Source organism: Lycium barbarum, chromosome 12 (genome assembly GCF_019175385.1).
Source record: "Lycium barbarum isolate Lr01 chromosome 12, ASM1917538v2, whole genome shotgun sequence".
In the NCBI taxonomy this organism is placed as follows: Eukaryota; Viridiplantae; Streptophyta; class Magnoliopsida; order Solanales; family Solanaceae; genus Lycium; species Lycium barbarum.
The window spans coordinates 72,816,294-72,842,952 of record NC_083348.1 but is presented as its reverse complement, the minus strand read 5'-3'; the positions used below and the strand labels follow the sequence as shown (position 1 = coordinate 72,842,952).

Sequence of the window (26,659 nt, the reverse complement as noted above, 5' to 3'; positions counted from 1 at the left end):
ATTAAAGAATTTAAAAGAAAAAACTTAGAATCAAAATATTAATTTTCCTACATATATTTACTAATTTTCTTTTACATCGATGAACAACTTTCATTGTCATGATAATGAGAAAAAGTTTGATTCTTTCCATCTCAAAGACTTAATTCCATCAACTCTATTGTTTAATTATAACTAAAGTGATATACATAAAATACATTCTTTATATGTTACTATATATAATAACAATTAGAATATTTTTAAAATTTATTTTCAAAATATAAACTTTAAAGACTGATTAATTAAAGTGAATAGACATATTCACACCTGACATGTATTGCTAGTCTTTTTTCTAAATGGAGAAAGAGAAAAAGGTCTAACAAAAACTGCTTAATGTACGGTTTAGAGTCTTTTGTCTTTGAAACATAGGTCAATGCTATAAAGTGTTCTGAGAAATAGTTTTATTTAACGCAAGTAGTATAAGATCCAAAAAAAAAAAAAAAAAAAAAAAAATTCCTCTAGTAAGGCCACCTAATGTGTTACTTAAAAGGCCAACCAGTGTGTGAATTGATGGAATCCAATTTTATACCAAACTAATTACAAATATTGACATGAGTTTATTATATATATTTTTATCACTTTATCATGATTACTTAATGTATAGCTTTATTTTCATATATCACTTAATCATGATTAACTAATATGATTCGGTATAACTATTGAGCGCCAATAAATTTTTGTCTGAATTATATTCCTTCTAATACAGATGTTATACAGTTAAAAGAGTGGTATAGATATGCATGGAAAAGAAGTGTTGGGACAAGGAGAAAAGATTATTAGTACTGCAACACATTCATTTCAAAGCAAAGCATTGGAAGACATGTTCTGGTGAATGAAATCCTGGACTTAACAACTTATTCAAGGTTGGTTTAAGTCATGCTATATTGTCATCTTGTGGAGTAACTATTTTATCTTGAATGAAACAAGTCAAAACTCAAAAGCATTGCTTCAAGACCAACAAAATTCTGTTGTAGTGAAATTAATTTTTCATCTATAATAGGAGCAAGATATTCACACATCAGATTTACTTATTATTTTTTCTAGTTATACTTGTATATTTCTCATAAGCATAACGCAAATTCATAGCTGGGTGGAAAGCAAAGGGTTGTTCTTGGTGAGAAAATAATCAAAATGGTCCTTAATAAATTCCAAAAAGTGATAATTTTGGTCTTAAATTATATAAGTAAAGAGAATCATTATTTTTGTTGTTAGATAAATTGAGGTCATTGACATATTCCTCCATACACAACTTACTCAGCTCAATCGAAATCATTTTAGCCTTCCTTCAATACTCTATTAAATTTATTCACCATAAATTTTCAACTTTCTTCAAGCCCTATCCTTGCATCAAATTTTTTCTCATGGCTCTTTCAACTTAGGATTAGGAATTTTGATATGATTCTGAAATCGGATGGAACAATACAAGAAGCTAAGGTATCTTTATTTTGTAGTTTGATAGCTCACACGCAATGCACATACCGAGGGCCTCGTATATTTTAACAACAAAAGTAGCTATTATCTTTACTTATATGACTTATGACCAAACTGATCACTTTTTTTAATCCACTAAGAACCATTTCTTTCATGTTTATACATTAAGGACCAATTAAAACCAAAGCCCATACATCAAGTACCATTTTGATCATTTTCTTTTCTTGGTGAACCATATATGACAAAACACAAGGCATTTTGAGCGGTCAACTAAAATACCTGCCATCCAATAACTGTCCCACGTGTAACAAACCCAATCTCTCAATCCCCATAGCCTACAAAGCCGGCCATCAGAAAGCTCAAAGCTGGGATCGCCACTCTATTATCCATATACATTCATCTAAAACTCTATTCTTTTTTCCTTACTTACAAAATTACAATGCTTTTGATTTTACTTAGTTTCTTGTTTTTGCTTTGATCATGCTTAATCTTGTTTGTTAAAAACTCGTATCCTTTCCTTAGTCCAGATCTTATATACCATTTGGATAAAGTTCAAATCTTGGCATGTGGGTGACTTTGCTTGTTTCTGAATTCCAAAGAAGTGTCTGTCATACTGGTTTTCTGCCTAAAAATGTGGGTTCTTGTGGTGTTTCTGAGCTGGGATCAAGGAACTGTCACAGAGCTGTCCATGTGATCAAGCCTCAAAACCAAGAAAATATAATACAAAAATAAATCATGAAAGGAAATGTACACTTTTGAGCTGATATTTCTGCTTAAAGGGTTACAAAATAAGGGATCTGTTGTATGTTTGATGGAGTAAATGGAAGGAATAATGATGGCTCCAGGGACCAATATGTCACCCTGTAATGGGGAAATAGAGAATGGTTTTTGTAAGGGAAATATGTCAGCAATTGAAGAAAATCAGGAGGAAACTGATTGTTTGAGTCAGCCAAATGTAGGGAAGCCACCAAGAAATAATCCAGGAATGAGGCATTGTATTAGCCAAGCAAGCTTGGCTGGTACTTCTGCATTGGTAAGTGGATCTAATTTCAAAAGACATATTTTGCCAAATCATTATAGTTTGGTCTTTGCTTGATTTTTTCTTAAAACTGAGAGTATTGTGCTTGCAGGTCTTCAAGTAATTCAATTAGTAACAATGGCCAAGTCCTTTTGTTTGCCTCAGTCTCTGTGATGTATGTTATGTACTGAAGTTATATCCTGTATTAATTGCTTGAGGTGATCTATGAGGCTTGTATAGCTCATTCCTATTGTGGAAATAGACTATTTGAAAGTTAAAGAAAGGAGGAAAATTGGATCAGATATGCAGGGTGGTTCCTGGTCATTATTCACCATCACTAGTGGCAATCCTAATTACTTACTAACAGCAGTGTCTGATTCTAGTAGTGAAAATGAGATCCAACTATAGACATTGTTCTTCATGAATAGCCTGATTTGCTCTTGTAAACTTTTAAAAGTTTTTTCTAACATCTGCCGGCTGTTTCTAGCTTTATTTATGATTTAAATACTGTGATTATGCCAACGATGACTTTGTAGGTCACACCATGATTCATAAGCTGTCATTTATTTGCATTGCACAAATTGCCTTGCATATCTTCATATTATGAATCTGTGAGCGATGACTGTTTTGCGAGCATATACCCTTGTAGGTTGTTTAGCTGGAGAGGCTTTTCATCTGGCAGTGTGTGTTTATGCTACTTGCTAATTGAAAGTTGTATTTGTCTTATAAATCTGTAGGAACCAAATACAGTAATGATCGGTCTGAAATCACCATCGAGTGACAATTGTGCTTATGTACCCATCTTTCGCTCAGGAAGCTACTCTGAGATGGGACCCAAACAATACATGGAAGATGAACATATCCGTGTTGATAATCTTCGGGAACATGTTGAGTCCAAAGGTCTTCTTTCACAAGGAGCATATTATGGTGTATGTAGTTTCTTATTTCATTCAAATTGAAGTACCACATACATTTGTTGAAAATTACATTCTGTATGTAAAGTCAAAACATGCCTCTTGACTGATACAACCCGATGTCACTGGGCTCTTTGAACGTCTAGTATTGAATTCTAGTACTAGTCATAAAATTTTAAATTTCAATATTTAGAGCCCGTTTGGATTGGCTTATAAGTTGCCTATAAGCTGTTTTCAGTTTTTTTGAGTGTTTGGCTGGCCAGCTTAAAGCCATTTTGTGCTTAAAATAAGCCCAAAAAATTAATTGGGCCCGTTTAGTTTAGCTTATCCAAAGCAGCTTATAAGCCAAAAAAATAAGTTGGGGTAAAAAATAAGTTGGACTACCCCAACTTATTTTTTTTTGGCTTATAGGCTGTTTCCAGCTTATAAGCTGCTTTGTTTAAGCCCATCCAAACAGGTTCTTAAAATAGAAAGCTGAAAAATGAGCACTGTTACTTTTTAATACTGTACACCGTATTATTTTGATTTGAATGATCTCTATCTAGTTTTTGGTAGTTGTATGATATCAACTAGAAATGCGCTAACTTGAAGAGTCAATTCCTTGGATTTTGATGATATTACTAGTCTGATTGTTAGTTTTTTACCCCCAGGTGTTTGATGGGCACGGTGGCGTTGATGCTGCATCATTCACTCAAAAGAATCTCCTTGAATTTATTTTAGAGGATTCCCATTTCCCATCGATGGTTAAAAAAGCTGTCAGGAATGCTTTTCAGAAAGCCGATAATGAGCTAGCTGATACGAAGACTCTCGATAGAACCTCTGGAACAACTGCTCTAATCGCACTTATTTTAGGACGGTAAGATATTGATCTCCTTTTGCGTAGTCCAGTCCTAAGTTCTAATTCCTCATGTCAGAAGGGAGCAACAAGTACTGAAGCCATCACTGTCCCCAAACAGTGTAGTAGAATACCGTTGTACCAAAAAGGAAAGGCACCACCAAAAACCTACTCCCGAAGTTCATCAGATAGGGGAATGTCTAATTGTCGATAATGAAATAGAGTCAACTTGGAAAATTGCAAGAGAAGTTGATGATACTCATTGTTTCTCCTTATAATGAACTAAACGTTGCTCATGTCTAAGTAGACATATGGCCAAAAAATCAATTCACAATACTTGTTTGGTGCTGTTTGCTTCATTAGCTTCGTAAGGCAAACATAGATGGCCTCATGTTTGTCCACTTTTACTTTGGGCATGTGGATTTTGCAAGTTTTTCAAGGAATTCTCCAAATTGTACTCTGCTTAGTTTACAGCTGACAAGGCCTTTGTTTGATTCGAGAAGAGTATTTTGAACACGTGCATAGGCCTTTATGTTGTTTAAAATCATGACCGAATGGATTGCATTACTGGTTTGAAATGTTACCTCTATCGCGTAAAAATGGTCTTCCTATTGATTTTGGCCTTCAGACTAATTCTATATTACATATCTTTCACATTTTTAGTTCTGATTTGCACTTACGAAGACACATTTGGACTTATATTACTCCTTTATGTATTAATTTACATTTATCTTTCCTGCATACCCCACTTAGTTCTCTCAAATTGTTTAATTATATATTGTTGGAATAAACAGGACCATGCTAATAGCTAATGCTGGGGACTCTCGAGCTGTACTAGGGAAGCGCGGAAGAGCAATTGAATTGTCAAAAGACCACAAACCAAACGCTACTTCCGAGAAATTGAGAATTGAGAAACTAGGGGGCGTAATTTTTGATGGCTACCTGAATGGGCAACTGTCAGTTGCACGAGCGCTGGGTGACTGGCACATAAAGGGTGCCAAAGGTTCAAAGGGCCCATTAAGCTCAGAGCCAGAGTTCGAAGAAGTGGTCCTGTCAGAAGAGGATGAATTCTTGATAATTGGGTGCGATGGCTTATGGGATGTCATGAGTAGCCAATATGCAGTAACAATCGTAAGAAAGGAGCTCATGCTGCATAATGATCCCGAGAAATGCTCAAAATTTCTTGTCAAGGAGGCATTAAAGCGTAACTGTTGTGATAATCTAACAGTTGTTGTAATCTGCTTCTCTCATGATCCACCACCTCGAATTGAAATACCAAGAACTACAAGGAGGAGAAGTATATCAGCTGAGGGGCTGGATCTTTTAAAGGGGGTGTTGAGTGACATATGAAGGAGAGTCTGATAACTGTTTGTATAGATATAAATTAGCATAGCAAACACCATGGTCAGCAATTTTTCCGAGTTTCTGCTGTCCATGGTTCAAATTGATTGTGATGAGAAAACACGGAGCTTCTGTAACCTTGGAGCCTCCAAGAACTTGATCTTTGTCTTCTTTTTTCTGTTACTATATTTCTTCAAATGTTATGTGCTGATTATCATTATAAGATGTATTCATAGCCAAAGGGGTTCGGTCTGCTCTTGTGAAGGGACTGACAATAATCTATGAAGAAAAGTTAAAAGTTTCCGTTCTCTACAATATGATTGTAAAGCTGAGCACTTACTCTGCAAACAAGATGCATTCTCTTGGTAATGTATGTGACAATGTGTGAAAAGGAGAAATAGAGGTCTTTCTGCATTTTTGTTAAATGGCTTCCATGTTTGATTAACTTGCCAAAAGCACAAGCATAACAGATCACTCAAACCTACTCACTTGTACCAGTGAATCTTCTGTCAATGCGCATACTTAGAGTAATGAAGCCTCAGCGCATTAGTAGTTTTAAAATGAACAGTTACAGTATAAAGTTAAATTCATAGATCATTTCTCTTTCGGACATTTCTTAGATTGTGTTCAATTGTATCAAATCCATTTTTTATTTTAAAACAAATGGGTCTTGTATAAAACTACGAGTTTTTCTTTCGTTTTAGTTGAACTACAGGAATATCATTTGTTCGACAAAACTTAAAATGACCACATCACATTCCTTCTCTCTCACTTCACTCTTTAGAATGCACGATTCCTGTTGAGATAAACATACTTTCACATCTTTTTAACCTAAATTGAGATGTAGAAAAACTCAATAGTTATATATAAATCAACATAAAACTGGTGAAGAAAGTGTAGTAAGGGGTGACAAAATTAATCCATAAAAACATGACCGGTCCAATCTGCCCAACTTTTAGATCATTTTTCTAGTATCTTCTTCCTTTTGAACTACAAACATAGCATAAAAAGGGAGACAAAAGAATTTGTAATCTCTCAATGAAACTTATTTTATAAGAGACTAATTTTGAATGAATTTTAATTTTGCTCTGATATGCCTTACTCGAGCCAAAGACTCTTCCTAAACAGTCTCTCTACCTCCCCACAAACTGGGGTAAAGTCTATTGTTATTATAGTGGTTCCTAAATGACAAAAGAGAACTTCACATAACCACACAATGTTAAAAAGTGCATTATGTATTTTTAGCATAAAAATTAATTACCAAGTAAAGCCAAAGAAAACTTGCCTTCGGTGGACATATCACACAAAAACGTAACCCCCTCCCCGGTTAATGTCAATAGCAATTCCCTAATTTTATTTCTCTCTTTTTTCAAATCAATCTAGCGTCATGAAAAGAAACTTAAAACTGCAAACTTTTTTTTTACACGGATTACCCTTCAAAAGCACTGGTCTTTAATTTTTACCCCTCAAATTGGTGGTCTTTAATTTTTGTCCTTTGCGTAATACCCCAAGGTTCTAGGTTTGAACCCATCTCAATAAAAAAAAAAAAAGGAATTTCGCAAGGTAGAAGTTTGGATTCGCAAAGCAGAATTTTGCATGCAAAAATCTACAAGCAGAGTTTTTCATGTAAGGGAGGGTTTTGCAAAATTCTGCCTTGCAAATCCAAACTCTATCTCGCGATTATTGTATTTATTTTTGACTGAGCAGGGATTTAAACCCAGAATTAAGGAATTTTTATAAGATAAAAGTAAAGGATTTTAAATTTGAGGGACAAAATTAAAGACCACCCCAAAGTAAGGACAGTTGTACGAATTGTCCATTTTTTTTGTAAAACTTACATAAATAGCTACCTTTTAGTAGCTTCTAACAAGAAATAGCTATAAAATTGTTATTTACTAAGCGTAGCTGATTTTTTAGTTGAAACGCGTGTATTTCATTTTTTTGAAATATAGTGAAATACACGGAACGTCCGACACTGCTGAGTAAAATTAGGCCGTATTTATGGAAAAGATTTTTTTTTTTTAAATTCAGGGATTCAGTTAAAATCTGTCTATTAATCACGCGTAATGAATGTTCTTCCATAACAGATTACGTATCTCTCTCCACCTTTATCACAATCAAAACTTTTTGAATTCAAAAAAATACTGAAGATCTAAAAAGATCCAACTACAGAAAAATCTCTTTGAGCTCTGTTTTCTACATTCGAATTCTTCAAAATCAAGTTGAAATACACTCAATAAGATAAGGACGAGTGTATATATGGAATTTTAGTGAAGATCAGATTTGTATTTCAGATTCTACAAAAGGTATGTTTCAAATTTTCAATGATTTGTGTGATTTTTTTTTTATTCAATTTTCTGTGATTGGAACGATGATTTTTTTTTCCAATGCAGTCATTGTTCTTCTAGTTTTGTTGAATTATCAAAACGAAACATGTCAAGCATAACAACAGTGATCAGACACTCCGGTTTTTGGAATGAACAGAATTGTTTTGTTGATTACAAACTAGACGCAGTTGTCTTCAAAGATTATTGTTCATACGGTGATTTGGTTGAAACTATAGCAATTCAGTTAGGTGTTGATATTAGCAGGAAAACGATATCAATAAAATATGTTGTTGAAGGAGACAACATGCCAATTGAAATACGCAACAATATGGGAGTAAGGGTGTATGTTGAGCTTAAGAGAGAAAACAGGGGATTTGAAGCATATCCGTTGTGCGTTAGCATAACTGATAATGATCTTGAGAATTTTATGTCCGGCGAATCTGCAGTTGGAGACGATATGTTTCAACTTGAATTTAATGATTATATGTATGCTATAAACGTAGTTGATTCAAATGATTTGGATGCGTCGGATTGTGCTAAGGCTGTTGTTTTATTTCAAAACAACGATGACTTGATAATTTCGAACAAGGAACATAAAGATGTTTTTGTTGATCAAATCTACAAAGATAAGGACACTCTGAAGAATGTTATGGCGAATTATGCAATTCGCAAAAGATTCAATTTCAGGACAGAGAGGTCGAATGCCGTAAGGTATGTTAGTCACCTAAAAATATGAAATACATTGAAATATACTATGAAATGTATATGAAATATAGTGAAATATACTAAGAAATGCATTGAAATACAGTGACGTAAACTGTTGGATTGCCATTACATTTCAGTTGGATTTAATTAAATACAGTGAAATACGAACTGTTTGAATTATTTAATTCCATTATCTAACTATTTCAGTACATATAGACAATGTATTTAGGATGTTGTATGTGTTTGAAACTTCAATCTGATTGTTCTTTTCTTGTATTGGTTTATGTAGTTACACTCTGGTATGTTGTTTAACTGATTGTCGTTGGAAATTCAGAGCTTCAAGTATAGCGAACTCTGAAATGTTCAGAGTGAGATCTTTTCATGACGAACATACGTGTCCATTGAAGGACAAAGTGTATTCCCAAAGGCAAGTAACAAGTTGGTTGATTGGTGCGTCAGTTGTTAAGCCAAAAATAGCAAATCACAAGAGGAAATATACACCTGGTGATATAGTAGACGACGTAAAAAATGAGTATGGCGTTGATGTTTCTTATATGACGGCATGGAGGGCTAGAGAAAAGGCAATGAATGAATTAAGAGGGGAACCAACAGAATCATACAAGAAGTTACCGGGATATGTCTACATATTGGATAAAACATACCCTGGATCACATGTGAGAATGCACATATCACAACAAAACGAGTTCTTGTATTTGTTTATAACACTTAAAGCGTTCATAAAAGGCTTCGAGTGTTGTAGACCAATAGTTGTAGTAGATGGTTCCCACCTTAAAACTACATATAACGGTACTTTTGTATCGGCCAGCACGTTGGATGGTGCAGGTAGATGCCAAAATGTTTAAATACATTTTTTTTTCTGTTTTTGGTATATTTCGTTGTATTTCATTATATTTCTAATGTAGTTCCAATATGCTTTATGCTATATTTCACTGTAATATTACACAAAAACATGTATGTGCAGGTAATATTCTACCATTGGCGTATGGTGTAATAGATTAAGAGAACGATAAGTCTTGGACTTGGTTCTTTGAGCAGTTCAAACAAGCTTATGGGAATAGGGATAACATGTGTGTTGTATCAGACAGACATGAGAGCATCATTAAGGCGGTGAGTAGAGTGTATCCAACTGTGCCACATTTGGCATTTATGGAAAAATGTGACCACGAAATACAAGTCGAATGGTGAAGTATTGAGTCCTGTATTCTATGCACTTGCAAAAGCATACACACAAGCTGAGTTTGATAAGTTGATGGAGAAGATTGAGAAGGTTGATTTTCTGGTAAAAGAGTACTTGGAGGATGCTGGAAGGGAAAAGTGGGCTCGACTGTATTCACCCGTTAACAGAGGATGGACAATGACGTCAAATATAGCCGAATGTATTAATGGAAAATTGGTAGCAGCAAGAGAGTTGCCGGTTTTCGATTTTCTTGAAGAAGTGAGGAAGATGTTTGGGAGATGGAATTGCACTAATAGGAGGAACGGTACATACACATTCACAACACTTGGGAAAGCATTCCAGCAATTATTATCAATAAACGAATGTAAATCTCTACGTATGACGGTATGTTACTGTTTATTTTGTTGAAGTCTGCCTACATATATTTCAATATATTTCAGCATATTTAGAAGGTACTTAAGTAATTCTGTTTGGATTGTATATTTCCATGTATTTCATATTAAGTAATTCTGTTTGGATTGTATATTTCCATGTATTTCATATTACTTATTGTTGTTAATATTCAATGTATTCTGGTCTGACACATTTCATCTTGATTAGGTTGAACCATCAACTGAATATGTGTATACCGTAAATGATGAGGCAAGACGATTCATAATTGATCTTAAAAAGAAAACATGCAGTTGTCGGATGTTCTAAATGGACGAGATACCATGTCCACATGCATGGGCTGTATTGAAGAGTAAAAGTCTTATGCCTTATGAATATTGTTCAGACCTATTCAAACCAAAGACAGTGATTAAGACGTATGATGTGCCTGTGGATCCTCTGCCTGACGAGACTGAGTGGAATATTCCCAAACACATAAGCGATGAAGTTGTTTTGCCACCAAGATACAAGAGACCCCCGGGAAGGCCAAAGAAAAAGCGAGATAAACCATTAATGGAGACGATGATTGGTAAACGTAGGAATGCTTGTAGTACTTGTGGATGTCTTGGTCACAATAGACGTTCTTGTTCCAATGAGTCACGTAAGAAGTAGATGTTTAGATTGTAATTGTTTTTTTTTTAAATACCTTATCCCCAAAAATATTAAATAAAGAAATTTTTGGTTCATCGTTGTATTCTGTAATTTTTGTCCTTTATTTTCATAATAATATTGCATACAATTCGGTGTTAACGGACATTAAAATGAAAAATAAGTGAAATGTTTAAGAAATATTAAGTTGCATTAGGACTGGAATAACCAGAAGCAGGTGCTGGAATACAACACTGATTTTTTGTATTTCACTATATTTCGGTGTATTTCCTTTTGCATTTTCACTATATTTTTTTTTACATTTTACTATATTTCTGTGTATTTCTCTGTATTTTAGTGTTCAAAATGTAAGAGTATTCCAGTTGTAAGAGTATTCCAGTTCACCTGGAATAATTTGTCGAATTGAAGAGTGGGTATATAACATTGGAATATATTGAAAATACACCAGAGGCTGTTTTCATTAAACGATAAATAAAAATATGGGAGACTTAAACAAAAAATAGTCGTGAAAGAAATTAGTTAAGTCATTGATGAAAAAACACTGTCATTTGTCAATTCTTTACAAAACAACACAACAAAATGTAGAAAAATGGTCAGCAAAACAGTACTGTGAAAAACGATTGAACATTAAAACCTAGTGGACTAATTAACAACTACTGTGTCGACCGCGTTGTAATCTATGGCAGGCCTAACTGGTCTTGGCGGCAGTTCATTGTCACTGAAGGCATTCAAATCAGCCTTTTGCCATCCGTATTCCCATAGTAATGCCCCGTATCTATTACGTAGTGTTTCTACATCAATTTCAGATGGAACGCCTCGTCCAGAACAAAAGTATTCAGCAAATGCGGCAACATACACACCACAATCCCTGAAAAAATAAAAAATAAAAATGATTATTGGTTGAGAATTTTGAAAAAAAAAAATGGAACTCTGATGTTGAAAGACATACATGCTGCCAGAGGCTTGTTGTGGCAGGTCGTTCACATACATGACATGAAAGTCATCAGTCTGTTGTTTGCCCTTGTATGATGGGTGGTTAATCCAATCGATGCCTTTTTTTTTCTCATAAAATCCAGGCAAATGTAGATGATGTGGCAATAGGGTAGCTATCTTGTGTATTTCTTTTCTAACAACAGCATCATGACCAGCAGCTCGGTATGAGTTGTAGATGTACAGACGCCTGCACGTAAAAGAATATTACATCAGCTCGGTTAATAGGTTGGTAAATTAAATTTCATACGGACCTTGTAGGATAGAAATACGAGGAACATACATGGAGATATGCAGATTTAATGATTTTTTTTTTTAAAAGAGTAGAAATACCTGTCAGTGAATGGCACTATAATCAAGATCCACTGATTTTCCTCTTTGATGTTGACAGGGATGAGAACACAATCAACTGTATGCCATGGCACATTAGCCAGCATCCTATGCCCGTTAATGTACTCGCATATTTCGTTCTCCGAACTGGCAACACTACTGTTCCCCTCCGGATTAGCATATGCACGATGAATTTCATCAATTTTGGAGAAGAACATACAGTCAACACTATTATCCTTGTAGTACTTGCCTTTCTTCCGCAAGTAGTAAAAAATGACATCAATATGCTGTAAAAAAATGAAATTAGTCTAATGGATACTGGTTAAAAAAATGAAACAAGCTTCTGCAGAAAAATATGCAGTCAAGATGCAGGAAATATAGAGAAATACACAGAAGGAATATCGAGAAATATGGGAAATATAGAGAAATATAGAGAAATATGGGAAAAGAGGGAATGGGAAATATAGCACCTCATCATTCCAAGACTGTCCATTCATCGATAAGAGATAGAACCAGTTTTTGTCGTCAACATGTAACACACCAAAATTGAAGCCAAAATTGATGTCATCTGGATCCAAAGCTTGCTTATTATTTTTGTAACGGCTTTCCTTACCCTTTCTAAATAACAACAATCAGTTATTTTCATTTTGAACAGTTTACTTTGCTGAAAGAATGAATATATAAATTAAAAAGGTAAATACGTTCAAACTTACTTTTTATCATGCCTTAGAAGTAGATCCTGTTCAAGCCAATTCCGGTATTGTTGAATAAGCGAAGTATTTCGCGGGCCATTAATTGGATCTTCAACAAATGGATGCTTCTTTTCAAATATGGAATGTGTGGGGTCTTGAACAGAAGCTTCTGCAGAGCCGTAATTGGTCATGTAAGGTGAACTGAAGTATTTACTGGGTTTGACTATCCTAGTTGGAATAACATCTGGTTGAGCAATTACAACTTCCGCATTAATCACTGGCTGTTGTATTCCTTTATCAGCAGACATTACTGGCATAACAAATCCTTTGTGACCAGTTTGATGAAACACAGATAATCCTGACGAACCTATTTGGCTTGGTAACATTTCGTCAGGGATCAACCATTGTGACTTAGTAATGTTCTCATCGAACCTGTGTGGAGTCTCTAAAATTGAATGATCAGTGATGTCCCCGGGTTGTATTCCCGCACCTGCTTCTGGTACACGAGTTTCTAGAGGCAACTCAATGAGCATCTCTGCGACCATTCCCTAAAAAAAAGGAGATTTAATAAATGTTAAGTATAGCAGTATCTTGAAAAGATCTATAAGATTGAATGTAAAATTTACCTCTGTTGAATTGAAAGATCCTTCGTCGCCCGATTAATCTCTTCAGATGAAGCTTTACGTGTATCTGCTCTTAAATTTCCGGCGGTTACTACAATTTCTGGAACTTCCTCATGTAACTTTGGTCCAACACCCTTTTGAATAAGAAAAAATCAAAATTTAAAACAAAATCATAACATAAAAATATAAGGTTGGAGAATTACTAAATACACAGAAATAGGGCCAGGATTAGATTGATTCTGTGGGGGTGGAAATACATAGAAATACAAAAAAAAAAAAAAAAAGTTTGTAAAATAGACAATTGTACCAGTGAAATACAAACGAAACGCCATAAAATACGAAAGTTTGTAAAATAGAAAATACCGAGGAAAACATAACTTTAAAATTTAATACTGGAACATGGCAACCATATACTTTTTTGTGCATACAATGCACAACAACATAACTTTAAAAGATGGATTTCACGTCACAAACTCATTTTACCTTAATTGACTCATCATCATGTTTCGGAGGAGATGTTTGAATGGTAGAATCATGTCGTAAGTTTTCTTCAGGCGTTAACTATAGCCCAGCATCAGTTTGATGCTCCGGCGCCTCACTATCGGCAACCTTCACATAAAAAAATGAATTAATATAAATTTTATTTCGCAATAAGAGTCTAAAAATGTTAGTTCAATTTCTATTTCACACGTTTACCTTGTCCGCAGAATTGTTCACCTTGATTGCTTCAAATAGCTTCTTGAAGTTGTCATCCATGAAAGTTCGAAGCTTGGACAACTCACTTATGAACTCACCAACAACCTAATATTTAAACAAAAATAGTATTTCAATTTGTTTAGAAACAGTAAATTAAATACACAAAAATATTTTTTGTTTCGTAACTAAGAACACTTACTGATTCCTTGAAAACTTGAAAATCTTTCCTTAGCAATTGCATTTCCTCTTTCATGGAACTAGTAGGGACATCACATAGGACTGTGGTGTTTTGGGGTCTATTCATTTGTTCATTCAACTTTGGTGAAGCAGACTTCTGTAAAATAGGTTTTTGAGCAACCTTTTGATCCTTGTGATTCTTCTTCACAGTTGTCTGTGGTTCGGTGTGGATTTGTTGTTTCTTAGATGTGGAAGCTGTTGTATGAAGTTGTCTGCGTCTCTTTGAAGGTGGAGAATCTGTCTGATTCGTCTGTTGTTGTTGTTTGCCCTTAGAAAGGTGTGGGGGGGGGGGGGGGGGGGAGTAGTACTGAAATCATCAAAGTCATCCACTGGCATATCTGTGACTTGGGTACCTTCATTGGCATCAACTAAGACATTTTTGTCTACTGTATCTCGACAGACAACAACATCGGGCAATTGGAGGCTCTCCAACTCACTGCTAGTGGGGATTGTATTTGCATGTATAGCTCTGAAGAAGAAAGAAATAAATATTTAATTAGTGTGTTATAAAACTATTCACACTTACATTTTGAACACTGAAAAACATAGAAATACACAGAAATATAGTGAAATTTAAAAATTATGGTGAAAATGCAAAAGGAAATACACCGAAATATAGTGAAATACAAAAAATCAGGAAAAAAAACCAGCAGAAAAGCAATAATACGACAGTAGAACAGTGGAGTACAAACTAAAATAAGTATTTAATTAGTGTGAAATAAATATTTAATTAGTGTGTTATAAAACTATTGACACTTACATTTTGAACACTGAAAAACATGGAAATACAAAGAAATATAGTGAAATTTAAAAAGTATGGTGAAAATGCAAAAGGAAATACACCGAAATATAGTGAAATACAAAAAACCAGGAAAAAAACCAGCAGAAAAGCAATAAATACGACAGTAGAACAGTGGAGTACAAACTAAAATCAGTAAGGCATAATTGCAAAATAAAATGCTATGAAAAAACATAAAAATAAGTTAGAGTGTTCGAATATTACCGACTGTTTGCCGTCTCTAAAAATGTCTTCCATCAAAATATTATATTTGGGTTGACTGTCGATGGACCTCCAATTCAACATTCTTGGAATGGAATTTCCGGATTTAATAGCGAGATACGATGGAACTCTTGAACGACACTCATACAGCCAAACTTGCATAGCCAGTGGCATCCCATGGATCCTATAATACTGTGTTGTGGCAGAATACTTCTTGCTGATGCTTCTAATCAACTCGTTAAAAGCTTCTTTTCCCCATGGATAATCTACATACCTTCCATCCTCAACCACTTCAAAATGAACCCTTGGTATATTCGTTTTCCTAGGCTCACCGCAAAAGATGTATGTATTTATAAAAAACAAAATTGCAAACTTAACAGCGTCCTCATCATTATCTCCCCAACACTTATTCTTAAAGCAATCAATGAACTCCAATCTTTTTACTTTACTCCTAGTTCCACCAAAATAATCATCCATAATCCTATTCGATTTTTCCTCATCGTATGTAAATTCACCTTCATCGGCTACACAATTTAGCCCGCTCATAAGGGAAAATTCTCTCATGGTAAATCTCAATACGGTACCATTTATATCAATTGTAAAGCAATCAGAAGTGCTCTCCTTGAGCTCTCTTACCATGAAGCACCTAAAAATTTGTGCTTGAACCTCCAGGTGCTGCATTCCGAGGAATTTCCCAAATATTGTCTTGGAAAAGATCTCTAACTGTGCAACAGTTAGCTTACTCTTGATATCTTTGAACACCTCGATATTAGTGTACCGTTGCATCGATGGAGCCTCTTCAGGATGACTCCTAACATAGAATTTAGGATCCTAAAATAAAAATGCAACACTAAGTTAAGGCTGAAACAATTGTATAAAACATAGACACACACAAGAAATATACTGAATTGCATATCTAAGAAAAATATACACACAAAAAAAAACATTGCATAACACAACTAACACATCTTTTAAAATCAATAAGTACAGAATAGTCAACATATGTACTTGTGAAAATACATAGAAATATAATGAAATACAATTAACCACGAAAAACAACTTCCACAGTTATGTTGTATATGATGTAAATTACAGTTGATGCACATATAGATTTTATTAAATACACGAAAATATACTGAATTGCATATCCAATTATGTCGAAATATACAGAAATATAGTGAAATACAAAACAACAAAATCGAAAAATTTCATCAATACCTGTTCATCCTCTTCCAGATCTACATCTTTAACAACATTTTTACCCTTAACGTCTGAAGAAGGCTTGGTAACATTTCTCTTATTTTGTTGAGCAACTTTAGAACTTTTTTTTACTGGTACATCATCTTTTGGCTTGCTCCGTTTTGGAACTTCAGTTGGAGGAAGTTGACGCATCCTTGATGGGTCATGAATCTTCTTGCTTCTTCTCTCAGCAGCAATTTTAGCAAATTCTCCTGCAATTGGAAGTTGTTGTTGTGAAAATCCCAAAGAGAAACTAGGACCATCATAAGCATGAGGACTACCTCGAGTATTCCTACTTGGAGTATCTCTTTCCGCCATTAAAATGGATAATTAGATCTTGTTTTAAAGACTCTAACAATGGCTGAAAACAGAAAAAAAAAAAGGAATGAAAAAAGAAACAAAGAAAACGATGAAATATAAGAATAAATATAGAGAAATACAACAAAGAAAGTAAAAAAATTCTAATAAATTATTAAAATTCGTTACCTACACTGTGTGGGTAACGATTAAGGAAGATGGAATCGTGATAATAATGATGATAGATAATGGGCGTATAATACGGTTGAAGATATTGAAGATGGGAGAGAAATTAATTTGAAAAGAGAAGAGATTGGGAGTTATTGGGGAACATGGGCCGTAACTTTAGGGAAATACAGAGACGCTTGTAGATCAGTTACAACCGGTAATTTTGAAATTAATTTAAGCTATTAACAATAAATAAAATAAAAGATAGTTATTATTAATAAATAAGTCTTAGAGATAATTATGTCCAGTAAATTTTCCTTTTTTTTTACTAGTGTCATGAAAAGAAACTTAAAACTTCAACACGTCTCTTCCTATTAGACCACTAATGAAGCAGCCCATACGACAATGGGCCAGAAGCCCAGAACTCAAAACTGCAAAAACTAACAAACTAAACCCTCTCCACTCACCGGCGCAGCAAAACCCTACTCATCGCCGCCGCATTTTCAACCAATGGCAACCCTAAAAGAAATCCTAACACGCCGCCCTATCTCCGCCACAATCCGTCTCACAGTGGACGCCGGTGCAGCCAAACCCGGCCCACCAGTCGGCCCAGCTCTCGGTCAATACAAACTCAACTCCATGGCATTCTGCAAAGACTTCAACGCTAGAACCCAAAAATTCAAACCCGGTACACCAATGGCCGTAACAATTTCGGCATTCAAAGACGGTACATTTGAATTCACCGTTAAGTCACCGTCAGTTACTTGGTATTTAAAACAGGCTGCTGGTATTGAACTTGGAAGTGGTCGACCTGGACATGTAACGGCGTCGACATTAACGTTGAAACATGTTTATGAGATTGCTAAGATTAAACAGAGTGATCCGTTTTGTCAGTATATGCCTTTGGAGTCTATTTGTAAGTCTATTATTGGGACGGCTAATTCTATGGGGATTAAAGTTCAGAAAGAGCTAGACTGATTGGTAAGGCTGTATTGTTGTTTTGGGTATTATTGTATTTGGAAATGAGAGTTGGAAAGTTTGTTAAAGCAATGATTTTGTTGTTTGGATTGTGGATGTTTTCCTAGCAATAAAGATAGCTTTTTTTTGAGGTTTATTAGAGTTAATTGAGAAAGCATAATGCTTTTGATTATGTTGTTATTGCGAACCTAAGAGCTGAATGGACTAACACATGTCGTTTGGGTACTATGTTTAAGGAAGCATGATATGGATTATGGATGTTTTCCTAGCAATAAAGATAGTTTTTTAAAAAGTAAATTTGAGCAAGTATAATGCTTTTCATTATACTGTTATTGTGAATCTAAGAGCAGAACAATTAAGATTGAAGTTCAGAAAGAGCTGGATTGATTGGAACTACTGAATTTTCGTGTGGTATTTACTTTGTAAGATTTGGAAATGAGAGTCGTAGAGTTTGTTAAAACAATGACTTTGTTGTTAAAGGAAGCATGATATGGATTGTGGATGTTTTCCTAGCAATAAAGATAGCTTTTTTTTTTTTTAGGTTGATTAGAGGTAATTTGAGCAAACAATTAGGATTGAAGTTCAGAAAGAGCTGGATTGATTGAAACTACTGATCTTTCGTCTGGGTAATTCTGTAATTTTCTTTGTTAGATTTGGAAATGAGAGTCGTAAAATTGGTTAAAGTTATGATTTTGTGGTTTAAGGAAGCATTATATGGATTATGGATGTTTTCTTTGCAATAAAGATAGTTCTTTTTTGAAGTTTATTAGAGTTATTTGAGCAAGTTTAATGCTTTTCATCATACTGTTATTGTGAATCTAAGAGCAGAGTAATTAGGATTGAAGTTCAGAAAGAGCTGGATTGATTGGAACTACTGAATTTTCGTATGGGTACTTCTGTATTTTTCTTTGTAAAATTTGGAAATGAGAGTCGTAAGGTTTGTTAAAGCAATGATTTTGTTGTTTAAGGAAGAATGATATGGAATGGATGTTTACTTAGTAATAAAGATAGCTTTTTTGAACTTTATTTGAGTTGGTAATTGAGAAAGCATAATGCTTTTGATTATGCTGTTATTGCGAACCTGAGAGCAGAAACTGAATTGTTGTTTGGGTACTTTTGTATTTTGTTTTTTTTGTAAGATTTGGAAACGAGAGTTGTAAATTTGGTTAAAGTAATGATTATGTTGTTTAAGGAAGCATGATATGGATTATGGATGTTTTCCTAGCAATAAAGATGGCTTTTTTTAAAAGTTTATTAGTTATTTGAGCAAATTTAGTGCTTTTCATCATACTGTTATTGTGAATCTAAGAACAGAGCAATTAAGATTGAAGTTCAGAAAGAGCTGGATTGATTGGAACTACTGAATTGTTGTTTTGGGTATTATTGTATTTTTTTTTTTGTAAGATTTGGAAATGAGAGTCGTAAATTTTGTTGAAGCAGTGATTTTGCTGTTTAAGGAAGCATGATAGGATTATGAATGTTTTCCTAGCAATAAAGATAGCTTTTTTTGAAGTTTATTAGGGTTAAGTTGAGCAAGTTTAATGCTTTTCATCATACTGTTATTGTAAATCTAAGAGCAGAATGGGCTAATACATGTGATCATACTGCCACTTTTTTTCTATTTTGTGTGTTAGCATTAGGGGCATGTTTTCACATAGATAGACCTGAGGATGGAAAATTAGACCTACCAATTTCTGTTTTTGATGCAAGTTCTGTTACCATGATAGTATTCCCTCTAAGTGCCATCTTGGTTAAGGGAAATGTTCCTGGTTAAGTTAGAGATGGGATGGCTGTGGTAATAATGGTGTAGTCAAGAAAATAGTAGTTAGTTAGTTACTAGAGTAAACCTGCTTTATGGTGTTAAGACATGCTGATGCATACTTGGTGCATGTTGTCACAACTTATTTGGATTTTTGAATTGTATGTTAAACTGCCTGTGTTTGGCTGTTGCTATGGGCATCCAATCGAGTTGGAATTGTACAGAGAAGATCGGCACGGCTTCTCTAAATGATCCAAAAGTAACTGCCTGTGTTTGTCGCAGAATATGGCAGATTCGTTAGTTTTTTCTCATGGATTCATTTCTTTGAAATTTTAGTTTGTTTTATTTGATGTGTTTGCTGAATTTTCTGTTGTTAGATTTGGCATTCATCTAGGAAGCACTCAGCTAATTTTCTTGATCAGATCCTCCATTTCTAGTGTTTCCGTTTCACTGATTTTTTTACTCTTCCATTGGAGATTGTTCATAATCTTAATCTTCTAAGATAGATCTATATCTATTGGCCTTATGTAGGAATGGGTTCCATAGCCAACTTTTGCATCGACTTGGGAATTTGGTGTCTGTCTTATGTTTGATTATCAGTGTCTCTTTGCATCCCTAAGCTGTTGAAAGTTGAAACCATAGCTGCACTTATATATATTTTTGCATCATCCAGTTCTTTTGTACATTCTCCGCCACAATTCGTCTCACAGTGGACGCCGGTGCAGCCAAACCCGGCCCACCAGTCGGCCCAGCTCTCGGTCAATACAAACTCAACTCCATGGCATTCTGCAAAGACTTCAACGCTAGAACCCAAAAATTCAAACCCGGTACACCAATGGCCGTAACAATTTCGGCATTCAAAGACGGTACATTTGAATTCACCGTTAAGTCACCGTCAGTTACTTGGTATTTAAAACAGGCTGCTGGTATTGAACTTGGAAGTGGTCGACCTGGACATGTAACGGCGTCGACATTAACGTTGATACATGTTTATGAGATTGCTAAGATTAAACAGAGTGATCCGTTTTGTCAGTATATGCCTTTGGAGTCTATTTGTAAGTCTATTATTGGGACGGCTAATTCTATGGGGATTAAAGTTCAGAAAGAGCTAGACTGATTGGTAAGGCTGTATTGTTGTTTTGGGTATTATTGTATTTGGAAATGAGAGTTGGAAAGTTTGTTAAAGCAATGATTTTGTTGTTTGGATTGTGGATGTTTTCCTAGCAATAAAGATAGTTTTTTTTTGAGGTTTATTAGAGTTAATTGAGAAAGCATAATGCTTTTGATTATGTTGTTATTGCGAACCTAAGAGCTGAATGGACTAACACATGTCGTTTGGGTACTATGTTTAAGGAAGCATGATATGGATTATGGTTGTTTTCCTAGCAATAAAGATAGTTTTCTAAAAAGTTTATTAGAGTTAATTTGAGAAAGTTTAATGCTTTTCATTATACTGTTATTGTGAATCTAAAAGCAGAACAATTAGGATTGAAGTTCAGAAAGACCTGGATTGATTGGAACTACTGAATTTTCGTGTGGTATTTACTTTGTAAGATTTGGAAATGAGAGTTGTAGAGTTTGTTAACACAATGATTTTGTTGTTAAAGGAAGCATGATATGGATTATAGATGTTTTCCTAGCAATAAAGATAGCTTTTTTTGAGGTTTATTAGTGTTAATTTGAGCAAACAATTAGGAATTTAGGATTGAAGTTCAGAAAGAGCTGGATTGATTGAAACTACTGATCTTTCGTCTGGGTAATTATGTAATTTTCTTTTTTAGATTTGGAAATGAGAGTAGTAAATTGGTTAAAGTTATGATTTTGTGGTTTAAGGAAGCATTATATGGATTATGGATGTTTTCTTTGCAATAAAGATAGTTTTTTTTTATGACATGGGAACCCGCAGCCGCTATCCTTCGGGTGCGCACAGGGTAAACCCAGCTCCTGTACAATAGCTCGCAAACCACACAGGAGAGGTAACCCGCACTAGGCAAGCCCGGTGCGACGAGCTCGACCCAGAAGGCAAATCCCCTGCTGTCGTAGGCAGGGGGTTTCGAACTTGAGACCTCCATTATGAAAGCCCCATGCTCAACCAACTGAGCCACCCTTGCAGGTTCAATAAAGATAGTTCTTTTTTGAAGTTTATTAGACTTATTTGAGCAAGTTTAATGCTTTTCATCATACTGTTATTGTGAATCTAAGAGCAGAGTAATTAGGATTGAAGTTCAGAAAGAGCTGGATTGATTGGAACTACTGAATTTTCATATGGGTAATTCTGTATTTTTCTTTGTAAAATTTGAAATGAGAGTCGTAAGGTTTGTTAAAGCAATGATTTTGTTGTTTAAGGAAGAATGATATGGAGTGGATGTTTACTTAGTAATAAAGATAGCTTTTTTGAACTTTATTTGAGTTGTTAATTGAGAAAGCATAATGCTTTTGATTATGTTGTTATTGCGAACCTAAGAGCAGAATGGGCTAACCCATTCTATTTGGGTACTGAATTGTTGTTTGGGTACTATTGTATTTTGTTTTTTTTGTAAGATTTGGAAATGAGAGTCGTAAATTTGGTTAAAATAATGATTATGTTGTTTAAGGAAGCATGATATGGATTATGGATGTTTTCCTAGCAATAAAGATGTTTTTTTTTTTTTAAAAAAAAGTTTATTAGTTATTTGAGCAAATTTAGTGCTTTTCATCATACTGTTATTGTGAATCTAAGAACAGAGCAATTAAGATTGAAGTTCAGAAAGAGCTGGATTGATTGGAACTACTGAATTGTTGTTTTGGGTATTATTGTATTTTGTTTTTTGTAAGATTTGGAAATGAGAGTCGTAAATTTTGTTAAAGCAGCGATTTTGCTGTTTAAGGAAGCATGATAGGATTATGGATGTTTTTCTAGCAATAAAGATAGCTTTTTTTGAAGTTTATTAGGGTTAATTTGAGCAAGTTTAATGCTTTTCATCATACTGTTATTGTGAATCTAAGAGCAGAATGGGCTAACACATGTGATCATACTGCCACTCATTTTCTATTTTGTGTTAGCATTAGGGGCATGTTTTCACATAGATAGAGCTGAGGATGGAAAATTAGACCTACCAATTTCTGTTGTTGATGCAAGTTCTGTTACCATGATAGTATTCCCTCTAAGTGCCATCTTGGTTAAGGGAAATGTTCCTGGTCAAGTTAGAGAAGGGATGGCTGTGGTAATAATGGTGTAGTCAAGAAAATAGTGGTTAGTTAGTTACTAGAGTAAACCTGCTCTATGGTGTTAAGACATGCTGATGCATACTTGGTGCATGTTGTCACAACTTATTTGGATTTTTGAATTGTATGTTAAACTGCCTGTGTTTGGGTGTTGCTATGGGCATCCAATCGAGTTGGAATTGTACAGAGAAGATCAGCACGGCTTCTCAAAATGATCCAAAAGTAACTGCCTGTGTTTGTCGCAGATTATGGCAGATTCGTTAGTGTTTTCTCATGGATTCATTTCTTTGAAATTTTAGTTTGTTTTATTTGATGTGTTTGCTGAATTCTCTGTTCTTAAATTTGGCATTCATCTAGGAAGCACTTAGCTAGTTTTCTTGGTCAGATCCTCCATTTCTAGTGTTTCCGTTTCACTGATTTTTTTACCCTTCCATTGGAGATTGTTCATAATCTTAATCTTCTAAGATAGACCTACATCTATTGGCCTTAAGTAGGAATGGGTTCCATAGCCAACTCTTGCATCGACTTGGGAATTTGGTGTCTTCTTATGTTTGATTATCAGTGTCTCTTTGCATCCCTAAGCTGTTGAAAGTTGAAACCATAGCTGCACTTATATATATATATATATATATATTTGCATCATCCAGTTTTTTCTACATTCTGTTTTACATTTGATTTAAGTTTCCTCACAGGAGATAGTCAGTCCTCAGGTTTGATCATTAATTGCCATAAACACTGTTCTTTACTGTTTATACTTACATCATAGTAACAGCCTGCAATTACCGGTATTCATTCAGGATAAAGAAAAAACAAACTAGCTGAAGCCAGAACTTTGTTAGTCCTATTATAGCGTCTGACACAATTCCAAGCACCTTAGCTGGAAGTACGAGTTTTGTTAGTTTAAAAACATGAAGAGGATAGGCAGACCGACTGGGAGAACTCTGGGTTTTAGTGACTGACCTTGTCAATATAGCAATTTATTGGGTACAAAGGAATCTGATCTGGACTTTTGATGCTTCTGTGCTGACATAAATCCTTCTAGTTTAGGGGATGAAAGAATTTTTTTCCTGCTATGACAGCAATATGTGGTGGGTTGATTTTGGTGTTATGGCTTTATTGAAGTTACTGTTTTATGTTGTACTACTTTTCTGTATCCTGGAAACTGGAAAGATTTGCATTTTGCAAATTTTACTTTGGTTGTGGCAGAATTTATTGTTGTCTCATGTCATTTTGCAAAGTTTAACGGAAGTTTCTTTTCCTCTACTTCCTTTTTTCATTCACAAGTCATCTAGAAGTTTTAAGAGGGGACAGTTTACTAGGAATATTAATTTTGTCACTGTGGTTATCAGGTTCTGATAATATGCTTGCTGTTTTGCATCATCTCTTCGTAGTTGTATTGAGCTAATATTGTATCTGATGGTGCATTTCCAACCTGCATGGTACCATGATGGAAGTATAGTTCAGTAGAATAGTAATCTCTTACTAAAAATATCTTGGAAGTGGGCAAAGCAAGGGCTATGTCAATTTTGGCTATGGGTATTTAGTGCGTACCTGCATGCAGTACTGTCGTCTTTTATTCTACTCTGTTTATGAGCACAAGTTTTATCCACGGTTATTGGCAGCAATGGTTGTTGCTCATCCCTATTCATGCTTGTGCATGAATTAAGTTTCATCTTCTTAAGAATGATATGCCCTGCTTATGGTTGATCACCGCAGGGTGTATCACTGGAATCCTGAAAGCTACTTCTCAAACTTGTAATCTAGATAGCTGTTTCCTGAAGAAGTACAAGTCAGTTTCTCTGAAATCTTGAAAGCTGGTTGTCTGGACTTGTAAATTTGATCGATGTTTCCTATTTCATTTTTTTCTCAGCGATATGTGAAAAGTTTGAAGAAAAAAGAATTGTTCGAGTGACTTGTGGCATACAACAAAATGCTACTCGTAATTCATTGCATAAATTGTATTAATTCCTATTACGATTCATCGTATAAATTACTTCTTTCATGTTAACAAAAAAACTTAGCTAGAAGGCATAAGCCAAATTCCTTCCTAGAGACATTACTTTGACTCGGTATGGATTGAATGACGCTTAATCTGATCTTTTCACTTTCAGTCCAGCATGATTATACTTGTTTTGAGTTGAGGGTCTATTAGCCTCTCTACCCACAAAGATAAGGGTAAGGTGTGCGTACATTCTACCTTCCTACAATCACGTGTTGGATTACACTGAGTATGTTGTTACTATGATATTTTCAAATATTCAAGATTAAAAACTACCTTTGTGGTTGCAGAACTAACAATTTTTGTTCATTGTCACATCAGTATCAAATAATCAAGAATCTAAAACTACATTTGTGGTTGCAACTTCAGCAAATTTCTGAATGAAAAAGGGTAGTAGTGTCCACATCATTGCAAAAAAGGAACAATGACATCATGTGCAAGGTTTTCCAAAACGGACAAATAAATACTCCTAACTAATAAGCCACGGCCAGTCGCCCCTTTGTGCCAATAAGAGTTAAACAGATTATAAGTTCTTGAAATGACATGGTCCCCCCTTATCCAAAAGGGATAGATAATTGATCCACCACACAAGTTTTAGAGGCTTTGCTGACTAGACGATAAGAACACAAAAATGAACAATGACCAAGAAAACATCAATCCTACTTATTAAAGTACAAATAAAGAAGAGAAGAAAAAAGAAATAAATCTTCATATACTTCTGGATATGTAATGAGTTGCTGTGACTTTTCTTATTTTCTTTCAGTATCACTAAAACCTCTTTTTAGTTTCTACCATACGAACTTCTAAATATTTTCCCCCTTTTTCCCTCCAAGTCCTTTAAATAGAATACTATGATTCTTATGTTACCTGCCAATACTATTGTGAATTGGAGAGTTCAAATGGCATGGGTTGACGTATCTGTAGAAGATATGCTGCAAAATTTTGAGCACACAAATGAGAAGGTTAAACTCTTTATATAGGCCAAGTATGACAAAGTTCTTATTGTAGCTTAGATTATGCAATCGTCTTGCATTTGGGAGTTTAGTGACTTTTCTATGTAATTTTTAATGATATTAAATCATCTGCAATGTTTTAGGCTCAGTGTTTGTTTCTAAATTCAAAAGATAGATTTTGGGTATCAACAAATTCCAAATACAACTGTTTTATTCATACCCTTGAAAATTCACCTTCATGGTATTCTCCATGAATTTTTTGTGCCTAATGACGTGTCTAGTACCTATCACAAATATTTTGGCGTTTTTCTTATTTTAATAATGGTAGACAACTGATTAGACCAATTCAAAAGCTTTTTTTTTTGTTTGTTTGTTTTAATAATAGAGAGAAAACGACGTTGTTATCATCTTTCATTTTCGTCGGCCACAAACAAATCAAAGAGAGAAGGAAAATAAAACTTCCTCTGGTCATGCAACACGTATTTCCTAATGTTTCCTATATTACAGAAATCTCTCTTATATTGAAATTATTAACTTATACACGACTTATGCCATTCCAAAAGGGCAAAAAAAAAAAAAAAGGTTATATGTACTTAAAATGTAAATTTTTATTTTTATTAGTAAATCCTAATTAATGACAACATATTAGTT

At 34.5% G+C, this 26,659-nt stretch overlaps 5 protein-coding genes across 9 annotated transcripts; 4 read left to right on the top strand and 1 right to left on the bottom strand.

Annotated features, from left to right (window-relative positions):
* The first annotated feature begins 414 nt into the window (after positions 1-414).
* Positions 415-5,890, top strand: LOC132621907 (probable protein phosphatase 2C 47). Of its 3 annotated transcripts, none has more exons than XM_060336381.1 (5): positions 415-899; positions 1,995-2,500; positions 3,223-3,414; positions 4,050-4,255; positions 5,029-5,890. In XM_060336381.1, the coding sequence occupies exons 2-5, from the start codon at positions 2,288-2,290 to the stop codon at positions 5,582-5,584; spliced, it is 1,167 nt and encodes a 388-aa protein (XP_060192364.1). In that variant the 5' UTR covers positions 415-899; positions 1,995-2,287; the 3' UTR covers positions 5,585-5,890. The 3 variants fall into 3 exon arrangements, with proteins under 3 accessions (XP_060192364.1, XP_060192365.1, XP_060192362.1); XM_060336382.1 differs by having other exon boundaries at positions 1,990-2,500; XM_060336379.1 differs by lacking the exon at positions 415-899 and having other exon boundaries at positions 1,283-2,500.
* Positions 5,891-8,008: 2,118 nt separating this feature from the next.
* LOC132624420 (uncharacterized) lies at positions 8,009-10,846 on the top strand. The gene is made up of 7 exons (XM_060339204.1): positions 8,009-8,613; positions 8,897-9,450; positions 9,531-9,589; positions 9,664-9,735; positions 9,803-10,189; positions 10,406-10,487; positions 10,581-10,846. The coding sequence occupies exons 1-7, from the start codon at positions 8,009-8,011 to the stop codon at positions 10,844-10,846; spliced, it is 2,025 nt and encodes a 674-aa protein (XP_060195187.1).
* Positions 10,847-13,477: 2,631 nt separating this feature from the next.
* On the bottom strand, positions 13,478-16,968 carry LOC132624419 (uncharacterized). The gene is made up of 8 exons (XM_060339203.1): positions 16,630-16,968; positions 15,415-16,242; positions 15,172-15,181; positions 14,938-14,947; positions 14,720-14,880; positions 14,374-14,606; positions 14,175-14,279; positions 13,478-13,612 (listed from the first exon to the last, which is right to left on the bottom strand). The coding sequence occupies exons 1-8, from the start codon at positions 16,966-16,968 to the stop codon at positions 13,478-13,480; spliced, it is 1,821 nt and encodes a 606-aa protein (XP_060195186.1).
* Positions 16,969-17,512: 544 nt separating this feature from the next.
* LOC132621688 (large ribosomal subunit protein uL11m) lies at positions 17,513-20,541 on the top strand. Of its 3 annotated transcripts, none has more exons than XM_060336043.1 (2): positions 17,513-18,096; positions 20,526-20,541. In XM_060336043.1, the coding sequence occupies exon 1, from the start codon at positions 17,626-17,628 to the stop codon at positions 18,091-18,093; it is 468 nt and encodes a 155-aa protein (XP_060192026.1). In that variant the 5' UTR covers positions 17,513-17,625; the 3' UTR covers positions 18,094-18,096; positions 20,526-20,541. The 3 variants fall into 3 exon arrangements, with proteins under 3 accessions (XP_060192026.1, XP_060192024.1, XP_060192025.1); XM_060336041.1 differs by lacking the exon at positions 20,526-20,541 and adding an exon at positions 20,384-20,503; XM_060336042.1 differs by lacking the exon at positions 20,526-20,541 and adding an exon at positions 18,635-19,325.
* Positions 20,046-26,277, top strand: LOC132624418 (large ribosomal subunit protein uL11m-like). The gene is made up of 2 exons (XM_060339202.1): positions 20,046-20,123; positions 20,526-26,277. The coding sequence occupies exons 1-2, from the start codon at positions 20,046-20,048 to the stop codon at positions 20,967-20,969; spliced, it is 522 nt and encodes a 173-aa protein (XP_060195185.1). The 3' UTR covers positions 20,970-26,277.
* The last annotated feature ends 382 nt before the right edge of the window (positions 26,278-26,659 follow it).